This window comes from Eptatretus burgeri, chromosome 3 (assembly GCF_056783735.1).
Source record: "Eptatretus burgeri isolate ZD-2024b chromosome 3, Ebu_testis_v1, whole genome shotgun sequence".
Classification (NCBI taxonomy): domain Eukaryota; kingdom Metazoa; phylum Chordata; class Myxini; order Myxiniformes; family Myxinidae; genus Eptatretus; species Eptatretus burgeri.
Genome location: NC_140963.1, coordinates 125,946,738 through 125,963,084, shown reverse-complemented (window position 1 = coordinate 125,963,084; position 16,347 = coordinate 125,946,738). Strand labels below are relative to the sequence as shown.

The window sequence follows — 16,347 nt, the reverse complement described above, 5'->3', positions numbered from 1 at the left end:
AGCAGTTTCCAAAACCGGTGTAGTACTGACAGACACAATGCCCAAGCTTGTTGAGCAGTCCTAACAGTCGAGTGGAAGTTGTCCAATGTTTCACAGTCAGGCCCAATGCATAGGACTTCGGAGTAAACGTCTGACCCCATTGACGCTATAGAAACAACGTCTTGAAGAACAGAGAGCATTTTCAGATGAATATGCCTTGGGAGTTCCACAAATTTCTCCAGGGTTGTCTCATCTGACAAGCCTGCTATCCATGCAACAAGGTTGTACAATGCAACAGGGATGGTTCTTTCAGCATTTGAAATGTCGAAGTCAGGAGCAAGTGTTGGCCATGTCATGTCCACACTTTGGTGTTTGTTCAGGTCATCCCTCACCATGTGTGCTCCCGAGTATAGAACATGTAAATTGAGGCCCGAGTCACCCTGCTGTGGACCCTGGCTGGCTTCATCCTCTGTAGTTGGCTCTGTTACTGTTGTAGAGCTACTGTCTACAGCAGCAGCCTGAGCAATGGAACCAATATCAATGTCCTTCATGTACACCACTTCACTCTCAGACATTTTTGGTGGACGATAGAAAATCATGTCTGGGTACCGTTCCTGCAGTCTTTTCTTCAGTCTTGTTGCCTGGTAGTTGGCCTTATCCTGACTTCGCATACTCTGACTAAGTCATTGAACATCTCACACAACGTCTTCATTTGTATAGATTGCTTTCCATCAATGAGTCTTACCTGGATTACTTTATCACAGAAAATGTCAAATGTTGAGTCAGAGTTCACTTTCTGAGTTTGGAGTTTACTTTCACTCTGTCTGTGGTATGTGTCATTCACATACTCGTAATAACATTTACGGTGATAACAAACTGCCAGCGCCAAACAGTCTTTTTCGTTTATAGTTGTCATTATTCTCACATCACGTTCATCTCTCCTCTGCTCAGCAGTTTCCCTCAGCTTTCCTCCATCCTGTGTTTCTGCCAGGGACAACTGATCACGTTGAGATTTTCCTTTGACATGGATGAATTTGTCTTTTTTCTGGCATATGATACAAATTCTTGGCAGTACACCAGCTGATTTACCAGCCACCCTTTCTACAGAGGTTCTGAGGGATTTTCTACGTATTTTGTGGTATGAGTGCCCCTCTTCTTCGAGTCCACCCACCACCTCACTGGCTCTAGCAGAAACTGCAATAGTGCTGGCTTCTGATTTCCTTTTGCTGGCTTCAGCGCGTTTTATATGATCCTTGTTACAAAACGACACATAGCAGAACCGGTGACAGCGGCATTAGCAGGAGGATCAGTCATTGGCAGCAGTTTCATAATTTGATCAGCCAGCAAACGGCATTTGTTGATAGTTTCACTATATGTGGCATCGCACCAAGCCTTCGCACACTCGCATACCTTACGCCAGCTCTTGTCCGTGAATTGCGTCACTTTCTCATAATCCTCCGTGCCCAAGTGTATGAAACAACGAATATTTGGTTGTTGAAAGACCAAAAATCACTGAATCACATGACAACCATGGGCGCAGCCATCTTGATTTGTTGTTTCCTGGTCATTTCCTCCACGATTACAAGCACGCCACGCCCACTTCACGGCGGTAATGGTAATAACTGTCGGTGTGTCAACTTGTGCATATGGAAACAAGTAGGAATTTCAATGGTGTGTTCTCATGAATGTACAGGGTGAATTTCGTTTAGATTGGTGATCTGCACAACGAAACTGAACGAACCGACCCACCTCCACATGACCAAAATAGCGAAACCTGTCATAATGTATTTATGTATTTACGATATATCGTGTATTTACGAAATATATAATGTATTTACGAAATTACAATACGATAAATGGAATAATCTTAAAATAGTAACGTCAACTTTTAGAAACTTTAAAGCAAATGTCCGAATCTATTTAAAAGTTCATGATAGACGCTCTCAAAAGGCAACGTCTATGTGAGGATGTGTACATGTGCTCAGTATTTAAGGCGATCCGGATCTTGTATATACAAGAGCCGAGTCCGAGAGATTAAGGTTTTGTCTTCACAAGAAGAAGAAGAAGAACAACGCCGAGCTCTCTATGAGCAGCGTTCGCACATATGTGACTGCTACATTGTGTGACCGTGGAAATACTGCAGCCGCTTTATAATTGCTAGTGCCCGTACATTTTGTAGACCCTCCGGCTGCCGAGCCAAATGTGACTGGCCTTACCTCGTGTTTTCACCTTCATTTGTGATGTTTGTTTTTTTAATCATCTTGTGTTTTAATTAATAACAAAAAAGCAATCCGATCACGTGGTGTGACGGACTGTCGGGCAAGGATTGAATTTCACAGCAAAACCAGTTGTAATTTGGAATATCCATAATTACATCAGCCCGATGCGTTTGATGAAAGTGATTGTGGTTCTGCGGGCATCATGTTTGATGAGCTGCCCTGGGGGCAGCGCTCTCGCAGAGTGCGCGAGCGATCGGAACCCAGGCCAGAGCTCGAGCCTGTGTGGACCTTTGGATGAGGTGATTGTACCAGTTTACATACAATACACCGCCACCGAAGGTCATTTACTCATCTTATTTTACCTTAAACATGGGGAATTTCAGATTAAAGTGTCTTGAAAGTGGGTTTTCTTTGGGTCCATGAACGGATTAATTCACTCCATTATTTCTTATTGGGAAAATATTTTTGGAATCCGAAACTTTTTGCAATCCGAACAGCCTCCTGGAACGAATTAAATTGGGATTCTGGGGGCACCACGGTATAGGCAAACACCTACACTCCGATCTCTCGCGGTAGCGCACGATGGACGCACACTGCCATGGAGGCCGCACGTAGGTGCACGGCGGGCGTAGGGGAACCGTGCGTCGACCCTGCGTTGTCCGCAGGTAGTCACACAGACCGCAAGGCCACCGTACGGCGACCGTGGAAATAGTGCGGCCGCCGTAATTTTTTGGGGGTTGGGAAAATTCATTTTTCATTGAGAAGAGCTTACGGCAGCCGCACGAATAACGCAAGCCCACCGTACGCCCTACGTACGGTCGACGTGGAACACATCTATGTCATCGCTTGGCTTGTCGAATTGCTACGGCGAACGTAGAAAAGAAAAAAAGTTATAACTCCGCGCTATAATTCCACGGCGACCCTACGGCCTGTAAAATATAGCCAAACGGCATAGGGCCTCCCTGAGGCCACCTCAGTTTCTCTGCGGCCGCCGCACGTTTCTGTCAATTCAGAGGGCGTACGGCCACCTTATCCTCGCCGTAGAGCAAATGTGACCGAGGCCTAACCGACCGTTGACGCCAATAACTCAACCACGTGACTTTGGGTCCTCTGTCGAGTTAATCCGGTTACCTAAAAATAACCACGTGATTTAACTACCCTCGGTACGCCTTGTCCGAACCGGATCACTCAACCGGACCAGATCACTTTACTCGATCGGATGCAGCCGAGCGACACTGCCAAGGACGTACAGGCTAAAAGGAACGGATTGTTGGGAATAAAGTCCCGGCTAAAGGCGCTGTCACACCTTGACGATTTAGCCAGCGTATGCCGACTCAAGAAAAATTTGTCTAAAACGCTGGCACACGTCGAATTCGTCATGGGTAAGTTTTGATAACATTAAGAGCACGCTGAAAAACACTGCCATACGTCGTAGTACGCTGGTTTCATCGTTGTACTTTGCGGTTGTCCTCAAATTTTAGCATGCTTGAAATTTTACGACGTATGCCAGCGTATGACTCGCACGTTCCGCTACGCTGGCCATAAGTTGTAGGCACGTTATGCAATCGTTGACACACGTCCACACACGTTACTTGTAAGTTTCTCATAAGTCGAAACACGTCTAGGTAATGATTAGCGTACCCGAAACTTATTTATAACCTATGAGTAACGTGTTGTTGGCACGTTACACGATCGTTGCACACACGTCGAGGCACGTTATGCGATCGTTGACACAAGTCGAGGCACGTTACTTGTAAGTTATTCATAAGTCAAAACACGTCGAGGTAATGCTTAGCGTACCCAAAACTTATTTCTAACCTCTGAGTAACGTGCTTTGAACCTCTGTGTAACGTACCTCCAACGCATATTGATGTATGTAGACGTATTTGATTGACGTCTTCCGCACGACCACAGAACTTACTGAACGTGTTTCGAATTTACAGCTACCGTAAAATGGCGTATTGGCAGCGTTAAAAAAACAACAACAATAACTTCTGATATTTCGTCACGTGCCGTTACGTCACGTCCGATTGCCTCTTCAGTTTGCTCATGTCTTATTCTTAGTTCCTCCTCTGTGAATATTTTCTGTTTGAGGATATTGTCACGTCGACATCGAAACTTAAAAGCAAATGTCTGAATATATTTTAAAATTCGTGATAGACTAAAAAAATTAAAAAATTAAAAAAAAATAAAACAATAACCAGCAATTTCATCACGTGCCGTCACGTGTGTACAGAAGGGCTGGAATGTACCGCCCGTCTGTCAGTAGACCATTATCACTCTCTGTGGGGCGCACACATTACACACGTGATCATTCCTGTTGTTCTCCTTCTCCCTCCTGTCCTTTCTTTCACAAGAAAAGCCAAGGAGAAAAAAGGAAAATGTGCCTTCACGGAGAAAATAATTTTAGGGTATGCTAAACATTACCTCGACGTGTTTCGACTTATGAGAAACTTACAAGTAACGTGTGTGAACGTGTGTCAACGATCGCGTAACGTGCCTACAACTTATTCCCAGCGTAGCGGAATGTGTGAGTCATACGGCGAGTACGTCGTAAAATTTTCAGCATGCTTGAAATTTCACGACGTACTAAACGTACCACGAAATATGACAGCGTACTTCATCATTTTTCAGCGTGCTCTTAACGTATACACAACTTACCCATACCGTATTCGACGTGTGTCAGCGTTTTAGACAAATTTATCTTGAGTCGGCATACGCTGGCTAAATCGTCAAGGTGTGACAGCGCCCAAAGCTCGGATTCGGACCATGCTGGACCAATGAAGGATAGACAAAAACGAGCTGGGAACATTCCTAATCGTAATTTTTTAATAACTGGCAAGGAAAGGTATGTGGTACGATCAAGATTTATTGGGGTGTGCAAACAGAGATATGGAAGATAGGTGTGGTGCAGCAATAATCAAGCAACTTATCAAAGCGGACGCAGAGCAGACCTAACCCGAAAATAATAATAACAATCTTCTGCAGGCTTACTTACATAGACAGGCGCCAGGAGACACACACGCACGCACGCACACACGCACGCACGCACGCACGAACACACACACACACACACACACACACACACACACACACACACACAAAACCCGATGACCAGGAATTGAAGCAAGACATGAGAGGAGTTGAGGCTATGGTCTCTCGGTACCTTGGTATAATTTATACGCGGTCACCAAACGCGCCACCAATATGTTTGGGGGAAATGCTCCGTGGCGTGGTACCCCCCCCTCCCCCAACCCTGACAGCTGGCGCGTCGTCTCCTGCTTCGGGCAGCTCACGTCAAGACTGTGGGCATGAAGGAGGGGCTTGAGTTGCGAGGGTGGAGTCAGTGTCGTGTGGGCAGAGAAGAGGAGGAGGAGCCCGGCGATGATGACAGAAGGCGGAGTCGAAGAGATGACGGCAGAAGGTGCAGTCGAGGACCAGCTTGAGCGTAAGGCGAGACAGGGCAACATAGAGAGAAAGAAGAATCCGCTCGGACCTTTATAGGCCCCGCGGCGTGGGGCGGGGGGCCACCCCGAAAGTCGGTGACGTCACCCGAATCGGGTGCTCCGATTGGCCCCGACCCCCTGTGCGGCCCGGCTGCGATGGCAGGAAGCAGCAACATTCCACTTCCGGCAAGGTGACCTCATGCCGCAAAGATGTCCCGCTCCGACCCCACGACATGATATGAATCGCCCACACCGAACTCCGGATCAAGATTTGCCTTGCAAGAACCCCCGGGCCGTGCCCTGATGACCGGCCGAGGGCAGCGTCGGTCCCGCACGCCTGCTCTGGCGCCCCTGACCAGTGCTGGCCAACGCGACCGGTCAGTTTGCGTTACGTGGCCCGAGCTGCACAACATGCCTCTACCCGATCGCAGCTTCGCTGGCCACAGAGGCGAGAAGGTAAGATGTTATTGCGACCCAAGCACACACAGTAACATGTGTCCATTCGTGCCCCACTCTGCACAATAACAAAGTGTCGCGGGCGGTACATTCCAGCCCTGCTCTGGACGATAACAAAGTCGCGAGCAGCACACGGGTCTGCTTTCGAACACGTTCCGTATAGTGCGCGTGGATCCGCCATTACGCACGTGGCCAGCACTCGCGTTTGCCCGATTGTATGCGGGGCGAAACCCGGTCGCTATGAGTGCAGAAATGGGTTGAAAGGAAGGCGCCGCTTGTGCCTTGCACACTCGCATCTCGCGCAACGTGGCGTGGGGTTGCCTTTCTATTATCGGCCTTGGTACGCGTTCCGTGCAGCGTGGGCGTCGTGCCGGGTGTGTTTCCTACCGAGGGGTGTCCAGCGTAATGCTTGCTTGGCCTTCGCTGAGGACCCATCTCACAGCGAAGGGCGCACGTGGCTCAGATTTACCTCAGGAATAATCAGAAAAGAAGAGTAGGAATGACGTTAGAAATGAAATGAAGAAGAAATGATGTAAGCAAACCTCGCAATGAGATCTTCGCAACGCACGACCCTGTTGTTCCGCTAGACAAAAGGGAAGGGACTATCTACACGTATATTAATGGAATAACTGTCTTGGGACCACCATATGTTGGATGCATGTGGTTCCGAGAACCGCGATATGTATCGATACATATTTTGATATAAATATATATATATATATATATAAATATAAATATATATATATGTAAATATATATATATATATATATAAATATATATATATATATATATAAATATATATATATATATATATAAATATAAATATATATATATAAACATATATTGATATATCTTCTTCTTCTTCTACTTCTTCTTTCAGCTGCTCCCGTTTTGGGGTCGCCACAGTGGATCATCCGTATGATCCGCATAGTGATTTGGCACATGTTTTACACCGGGTGCCCTTCCTGACGCAACCCTGGTCGCCTCTAACAACACAGGGATATGGTACACCTATTTTAACCGGGGTATACACCGGCCCAGTACACTGGTACTCATTTCGCCGACCTGGGAAGGATGACAGGCTGAGTCAACCTCCTTGTGTATTAATTCAGTGGCCCAACGGGGCTTGAACTCAGGACCTTTTGGATCCCAAGCTGCTGCCCTAACCACTGCGCTAACACCAGGCGCTCTCTCTCTCTCTCTCTCTCTCTCTCTCTCTCTCTCTCTCTCTCTCTCTCTCTCTCTCTCTCTCTCTCTCTCTCTCTCTCTCTCTCTCTCTCTCTCTCTCTCTCTCTCTCTCTCTCTCTCTCTCTCTCTCTCTCTCTCTCTCTCTCTCTCTCTCTCTCTCTCTCTCTCTCTCTCTCTCTCTCTCTCTCTCTCTCTCTCTCTCTCTCTCTCTCTCTCTCTCTCTCTCTCTCTCTCTCTCTCTCTATATATATATATATATATATATATATATATATATATATATATATATATATATATATATATATATATATATATATATATGTACACAAACATATTTGTGTGACCCAAACGGAGTTGCTGGCTTTAGTGCCCGCTTTTGATCACTTCCGTCCATACCTGCTCGAAAAACAATTTGAGCTTCAAGTCACTGGAGGGTCAGGTAGCTCGCTGGCAAGAAAAGTTACAGGCATTTGATTTCGACATCCTGCATCACCCAGGTCGGCTCCATGCCAATGCTGACGCGTTATCACGAAGACTGTGCATCGAGCAAGGTTGTCGTTCTTGTGAAAGAAAGGACAGGAGGGAGAAGGAGAACAAAAGGAATGATCACGTGTGTGTAATGTGTGCGCCCCACAGAGAGTGATAATGATCTGCTGACAGACTTTGGTACGGCGCAACGAGAATACTCTGACTTGAACATGGTCATTACTTGTCAGGAGGTAGCAGCTCTTCAGCCTGACTTGAAAGTATACTGGGGACAATGGGACAGTCTCGACTCAGGTGATGGTGTATTGTCCCGGAAATGGGTGGTGTCCGCCACTAACAAGTATGTGTAGTTGTTGGTAGTACCACAGCAGTAGTTTGAAATCCTGAGGCAATACCATGGACTGAAAGCAGTGAGCCACTTTGGCAGAAGTAAAATGTAAAATGTAAAAAAGAAAATCTGTCATTTTTATTGGATCCATTGCAGAAGAGACGTGGAAGCTTGGTGCCACAAATGTGATAAGTGCTCTGCCAAGAAAGGCCCCTGAAGAAAGGAGTCTGCCCCGTTGTAATTGTACCAAGTGGGCGCACCCTTGGAGAGAGTGGCAGTGGATATCACAGCACCTTTTCTGGAAACCACCAGGGGAAACTGGTACATTTTAGTCACGATGGACTACTTTACAAAGTGGCCTGAGGCTTATGCATTGGCAAGTGTAGATGCGAGTGCGGTTGAATGGGAAATCATGGACGGTTTCTTCACCCGTTTCGGCATCCCTTCCGAGCTGCATTCAGACCAGGGAAGCAATTTTGAGACTGAGATCTTTCGAACGACGTGCAATCTCCTGGGTGTACAAAAGACTCAAACCACTCCTTACCATCCACAATCCAACAGCATGGTGGAACGTTTCAATCAGAACCGAGGTACCCAGCTGACAATGTATGTAAACTCTAATCATACCAACTGGGATGAGGGGTTACCGCTTGTTCTACTGACATGCAGGAAGGCAGTGAGCAAAGTAACAGGCTGCACTCCCCACACTCCTTATGTATGGTTGAGAACTGAGGATACCACCAGACTTAATTTACGGAAGACCCGATAGATACCACCCGATAGACACATCCAGACATGGCCAAACTATGTCGAAGGCTTACAACATGATATTGAACAGGCACACCGGTTTGCTTGGGACCGGTTGCAGCATTCTGGACAGCGCATGAAAACTAAGGACCACAAACAAGTGAGGGGGAATAAGTGAGGGCAATACGAGGTGGCGAAGATGGCTATGTCGCAAGTTCACAGATCGTTGTCAAGGTCCGTGTTTAGTGCTGAAGTGAGAAAGTGACGTCTATCGGGTACAGAAAGGACATCAAATTGCTCCACGTGTGTTGCATCAGGACCGGTTAAGGGAATATCATGGGGCCTCTATCCGTGAGTAGGTTAGATCAGACCAAAATAAGTTAGTGAAGGGGCCCATGCACCACAAGAGAATGACCCAGAGGATTTGATTCGGCAGGAACAAATAGGCAGGACCGAGCATAAAGGGAAAGCGCAACATTCAGCGACCAGGCCTATCTTAATGACTATGACCCGACCGAAGTGGAAGCGGGGATAGGTCTTTTGGGAGGTGGAGAGAGGCATGTCTCATCCATCCACCAATACATTTGGGTAGGGTTGTTGTACTTGTTCCCCATTCTCCCCCAGGTTCAGTCGACACCATTCACAAAATCCCTCAAGATATCACTCTCCTCATCCCGACCTCAAGCTTGGAAGAGAGAGCAGGCAGACCACAAGCTGGTTCCTATACTTGCCATCACCTGAATGTTGAGTCCTATGATGGATAGCTTATTTATATGTTCAGAATGCCTCACAAAAAATTGTCTCCATCTCACTCCCTCCCCATGGAATTGAGCAGATTGTGTAAGTATGCATTTTAGAATCAAGTCGGGGTAAATCTGTGACCCGGCATTCATTGAGGTCAGATGACATGGCAGACTTGTGTCCTGTGTTTGGCACCTCCTCGAAGCTGATTCCACATCCCTCACTTCTACCCCTGCCCCTTCGAGGGTTGATGAGAGCCGAGACGACTCTGGAAGAAGGAAGGGGGTCGTGTTGCACTCTTGGGATGGAAGAGGAGGAGTAGGAGGAGACGGGGGCTTGTTGCTTAACAACGAAGGAAGCTGTGACTGTTAAGGTGTCTCTCGTGTAAAATGTCGGGCCAACTGTGGGACCAGAATAGCGCGCCTTTCTTTTCTTTTCCATGTTATTTTGTTCTTCTGCTTAAAGCACCTTCCTGATTCACTTTCCCTTCCTCTGAAAGCTTTACATAATTCCCATGGGTGAGCTTCCCGGACAGGTCTCTGGAGGGTAAGGAAGAGAAAAAGAAGAAGAAGAGGAGGGACATGTGTTTGTGACTCACGAAACTTCATGCCAAAAAGCTCTCCTCGTTTCCGACGTGTCCTTCGCCGCAAAGGAACGGGACAGCAGTAAGTGACATTGGAGAAAAACCGCGTTTAGACCAGAGACATGGGCATGTGAGACAAGGTGGAGGAAATCACGTTGAATGGCAAGACGCGAGCTGGGCTGTGACGACAGCCTGAAAACAGCCGACATCTTGGGGAAGACGTGTCTTGGTCTCTGCGAGGCCTCATGGAGGAATTGTGAGATCCAAATAAGGGCTGCCTTGTTGGAAGCATTCATGAAGTGGGAAAGATGAGGGAGAGTACAGAAGGAGATGTTTGGCACACCTTGTGTTGAGCGGCGAGGAGAGAGAGAAAAACCATGGTGCCATTATTGTGGCCCGGTGTTTGGACGAGACTGCCAGAACGTCATAGCAGGCAGTCTTGAATTCCTTTCCTTCCCTAATACATTATTTTCTTTTTATCCTTGCAAGTATTTCTTTGTTATATTGCTTCTCCACCCTTCGGGTTAGATGGGGACATCTGTCTGTGCTGCGCAATTGTCAGTCAACCTTGTCTGTCGCCTCTCTGGTGTTAATTGATATTGACCTGAGCGGCAGTTCTGACTGCTAAAAAATAAAGTGTTTACTTGTCCAATTCGGACATTGTTTGACATTCCGGGCATCACACTATGCACTATGCAAATGCATAGATCGTCGAGTTTGCGGGTTGACCGAAATAAATGGCAAGTAATAGATGTAGGTAACATGCAAGCATAAACAAACAATGTAGTACTTAACAATCATGTTATATTTAAAAGGTTCAGGTTTGAAAGAAGCAAAAGAAGCTCCAGCATGACACAAAATCCTTATAGAGAATGAAGAGTGAAAGAAACACATTGTGAACAAAGAGAGGAAAACGTTGACTGCAAAAGTATCAAAAGCTATCATTGGTATTAGAAATACATTAGGAAACCGAATTTCAGCACGCCATAAATTTGCTTGAGATGTGAGCAGCACAGTTGAAGTGAGTAAATGAACCCAAAGCTTTGGCAGAGCAGAACTAGACAATTCTATCTGTGGTACCTCAGCGCAGGATTTGTTTTTCATTGCCGGCATGCTCTCGAAGATCCAGTGTGGCTGCACAATCAGTGTACATGGACATTCGGCAGCACGCAGCAAGCCAGTGTGCTGACCAACAGCCAGGCCTTGCTCCAGCTCCTAGTGCAGGGAAGAGATCGCTCCTGAGAAATAACTCCAAAAGGGAAGTACGGTATGCTAGAGCATAATTTTAAGCATCAGTCTTGGGCATGTGTTTCGATGTTTAGGCATCATTAGCGAGATAAAACTCAGCTTAAAATTGAGCTTACAAGAAAAACCATATACCCCAGATAATTTAACACTGTAAAACTTGTAATGGACTGGGAGGTAAATTGAAGCAAAATGCCTCATAAGATTGGGAGAGCGACAATTAAGACAGAAAAGTGGATGAGATGGAGAGAAGGATAACATCTGAAAGAAAGGAAAGACGATGAATACATTGAGAAAAAGAGGAAAGACATACGGAAGAGATGTATATCAGTCAAGTTAAAACTCATAAGGGCATATTTTGTCATGAAATCACTCTTAAAATATCCATCAAAGGCATCAGATCTCAAGAACCTATTTCCAGTACATTTGCTTAATCAACGAGAAGAGAGGGAGACAGAGAGACAGGTCTACAAAGGGAATTACCATGGACCACAACCCAAAAAGAGGAAATATGCAATGCTCATATGAATTTTCATAAGGTCATATGAACACCAGTCCAAGACAATACTGTTTCAGTCTTGATTGCTTCAGGTGCAGGTCTTGTTCCCAATCTGCATAAACGACCTCTCCAACGCTCAGGAAAAAAACATCTCTTCTTTTTGCAGATGACTTCATATTGTATTGTAGAGTACTCGATTCCACTGATAGGTCGAGAGCATTTGTGTCGCTCTCTGCTGATCTGGAAACGATTCAATGCTGGTCTGATAAATGGAACATGTCCTTCGAGTCTGCAAAATCTCAGTCTCACCCTGTCTTTTTCAGAAAGATCGTCAAATGAATCCACCAATCTATTTTCAACGTCAGCCACTGGAAGAGGTTCAGTCTCTTAAATTTCTTGGCTTCTCCATCAGCGATGACCTCCCCTGGGCCAACTATCTGAAAAGATTTAAACCATCCCTTCAAAGCCAGCCTCAGACTGGTCCCATCTTACATCATTACAAGATTTTCTTTGAAAAATCAGAACTGCTCAAAGCCTACACGGCCCAAGTCGACAACTCAACGGAGTCCTCTTCCCCCATATTGGCTGACAGCCCAGCATCAGATGTCTCTTCTGAATTCTGCAAAATCTAAAGCACTCAATATGATTAGAAGGTCTTGCGATGAGGCCTCATTTTTCTCATATCACAGGCAGGTTCTTGGTCTCCCAGTTTTTTAAACGCCTCTTTTTTTTCGTATTGCATGATCGACGCTCGTGGATCAGATCAAGTAGAATGTAAAGGAACAAAATAGAAAGGGGGAACACCAACAGCAGAGTAGAAGTGAGAATGAGATCAAGGGGGAGGGGAGAAGGAAACATGGGACAAACAAGTTACACAGAAGCTGAATGAAACAAGACAAGAAGAGGAAGCGGAAAGCAGGGATGAAACGGAAAAGGAACAAACCAACAACGAACAAATGAAAAGAGGTGAGGGAGAGGGGGGAAAAATAACAATGCCACCTGCCCAGAGCACCCAGTTTTAGGTGCCAGTAACTCACCTACACCCTCTGCCTTTAGGAAGAAATTGGTTGGCATGAGAAGCCAGGCAAGAGAATTTTGTTTCGAGAGGCTCTTTGGTTCGGAGAATCTCTTTGCGGTGCTTTGCCATAATTGGGAAATTTCAGAGGAGATGCTCACTCAACGAACCGAATCCCATGCACATGCCTTAAACTCCCCTTTTGACCCCATTATTGCATTGCAATTGCAACCCCATCGAAGAACATTGCACTTCTTCAATGGATGGCGCGACATGTTTCCCATTCTCCCGTTGGTGTGGAAACTCGATCTATCGATCATTGCTCGGACTTGTGTCTGTGGGTCTGTCTGGTATAGCTCACTCCCTTGCAGAAACTCCAGGGTGCATGCATTCTTCCAGTAACCGTTCCTGGTTTAACATTCGAAATCCAAGTTGACTGCATGGCTTCAAGCAGGCAGTGCACTGCCATCTCATGTAATCCCCCATCTTTCCCGACAATCTATGTTATTCCTATTGATCCTGCCTAGCCCAACCCTCATATTTGCAGAGTGCTGTGTTTCCTACAATTCTCTTTTAATGTTGGTTCATTCTCTTGCTTATCGTCTCCAATGTTGCCCCTGTGCTCCACAACCAGTTTCATACACACTCATCTCGCTCCTACACAACTCTTGATCTTGCAAAAAATAAAATATTTTTGAAAAGGATGACGAACTCTGGTCTCTATTCAGCAATATTATATGTTGTTGTTCGTCTTTCGGCTGCTCCCGTTAGGGGTCGCCACAGCGGATCATCCGTTATGATCCGCATACTGATTTGGCACAGGTTTTACGCCGGATGCCCTTCCTGACGCAACCCTGGTCGCCTCTTACGACACATGTATAAGGATTGGGTTTCGCCATGATTCCGGGCTGCCCTACACCCTCTCATAGCACGGCCCAGCGCAGAGCTCCCGTCCTCAAGCGATCCTCCAACCCAAGCCTCCGAGTAGCCGGATTACAGGCGCACGTCACTACGCCCGGTATTCAGCAATATTATAGACAATACAATATTCAGCAAGCTCCAGTCATCCATTTTGACTGTTCTACATTTAGTGCATGCATGACCAAGTCACCTTTTTTTTTTTAAAGCACTCCAAGCAAATCAGTGAGACATTAACTCAACCGAGCACAGGCCAATTCGTGGAATTGTCCATTTGGTCATTGTTGACGTGGCCAATGGGCTTCATCCAGTGGTGTGGCCGATTTATTTGTGGTTGGGGAAAACTCCAGCCCAATCACACGCTACCTTCTCCCCCAATTATATCAATCTCTGGTGCTCTCGTGGCAGGTTAGCTTTGAAATTCATCCCTTCATTCGCTCCTTGGATCTAATATGGCATTGACCAGAAGATTTATTGTGGATCCTTGGTTACCCCTGTTTCTCTGAGGCACCAAATAGTCTGAGTTTAACAAATAATTCCAATCTTCTCAGGTTAGTTTCCATATCACATGTGCAAACATGGCATTATTATCGACTTTCCATTGGTTGAATAGGCAGAAAGGCAAAGAAAGACAGAAACACAAGAAGGTTTCAAAGCCTGGTGTTGGCTTAGCAGTTAGTGTGGCTGGCTTGGGATCTTAGGGTTCCGAGTTTAAGCACCTGTACACATTGAATTAACACCAGGTGGGTTGACTCAGCCTGTCATCCTTCTGAGGTCGGCTAAATGAGTATCAGTGTATTGGTAACAGGGGCATTGCATCAGCAGCACAGTGTACCATCAGCCAATGATGCTACCCACAGTCTTGTGCTACATACGAAGGAGGAGGACAAGATGGTTCAACAATGAAACGCTTTGTCAAGACAATTGTCAGGTACATAAAATAATCTTTAAATCCAAGCTTGGCAAACATACTTCATGATGCCGTATCCCTCTATCTCAAAACAATAAAGAGCACACCACACTTTAAGGACCAAAATTTTATATTAATTCTAAGACGTCTTACACCTTTACAAACAAACATGAAGCATGGACAAAGAGAAATGGGTGGTGATTCGCTCAGCTCAAGTCTTCCACAATGCAACACTTTCGGTTTGAACCATAGACGAGTACACCAAAATGTTTATTAGAAGGCCACGGCTTTGGTGAAAAAGGCTTCGCAGCATGAGGGAAGCCGGTACACGTTTATGGATGTGGCATCCGGGAATACCATATTCAGAAATCCAATTGCGTTGTGATATGGCGCTCAACCTCAAAAGGAACATCGACAGAAGAGCTCATGCCCTGTCCCAAGTGCTCCACCAGACTGCCAGTCATTGGAATTCTTGCCAAGTGCAGTTTCAGAAATCACTGGGGAGTTGTAGAGTCACACAAGATAATGCAGAACTGAAGGCTCATGACATTCTGGAAGCGATAAGCATCTTGCATTTGAAGAACGACTTTGATGCAAGTGACTTCAAGTTTACTTGTTAAAGCCTTTGTTCTAATCTTGGAGCATGTAGGATCCAAGTAGCCTCGTGTGCTCATGTACAAGTTCATATTGTTACATTTATTGGGTGTGTGTGTGTGTTTGGGGGGGGGGGGGGTCAGCTATTCAATTAAGCACTGTCTTAAAATCATGTCAGTTCGACATTTTGGGGTTGTATTAAGGACATGGTGCTGGACTAATTTGTCCTGTTTGTGCGCTACCATAACCTTTCAAAGCTAAAGAGGTAAAAGTGTGCATAATCGTATTATCTCATGTCGAGAACCAGGAAAGGTGAGGACAGTGAGCACAAGCTTGGTTTCCAACAGCTGGCGAGAATGGTCATTCTGGAACGAAGGATTTCTTGGGTAGGTTGAGCAGAGTCATTTGGATGGGAACAGCCAGGATTGGCCAACGGTCACATGCTGGATGCCATGGCAGGATTGGGAGACCAAGGTCTACCACAAGTATTGGTGAGGAAGATGGGTGCTCTGCTGGAGACACCACCACCAAAAGAGTCCACAGATGGCAAGGCAACATGAGCAAACTCTCACTAGCTCTCTCTGTATCTGTGTCCCCAATGTGCTATCTCCAGCACTGGCATGTTGAGGTCATTGAAACTCGCTCTCGATGCTTTACTCACTGCTTCAGAACGGGTTTGTCCTGCCACTGAACCATCCCACTGCCTGCTGAGTCCCACAATATCCCCATCTCTCACTTGCCTGGTTCTTTGTTTGTGTGGATGTTGATTTGAATGTGGTGCCCAAGAAAACTAGTGGAGTTGTAATTACAACATGGGTGTGAAGCGAAAAGCAGGGTTAAGCAATTTGTTCACTTTGTTCATCTCTCTGGCTGTATGTCTACAGACGTTGGTTTATGATCGAGGAACGACTTAATTAAAATTTAATGTTATACTGGGAATATAAGACTTCACTGATGGAAATACCATTTTTTGCTGTGTTGGCTAATCAAGAG

General features: G+C 45.9%; 1 protein-coding gene and 1 pseudogene across 4 annotated transcripts in view; both read right to left on the bottom strand.

Moving 5' to 3' along the window:
• Positions 1-16,347, bottom strand: part of CTC1 (CST telomere replication complex component 1) — a 414,875-nt gene that overhangs the window by 64,014 nt on the left and 334,514 nt on the right. For 3 of the 4 annotated variants that reach the window (XM_085875488.1, XM_085875491.1, XM_085875490.1), the window contains one exon: positions 11,254-11,388. In XM_085875488.1, coding sequence (XP_085731614.1) covers positions 11,254-11,388 — 135 coding nt within the window. The remainder of the gene's footprint in view (positions 1-11,253; positions 11,389-16,347) is intronic. The other variant, XM_085875489.1, reaches the window with a different exon arrangement.
• Positions 13,812-13,952, bottom strand: LOC147030929 (signal recognition particle RNA; annotated as a pseudogene).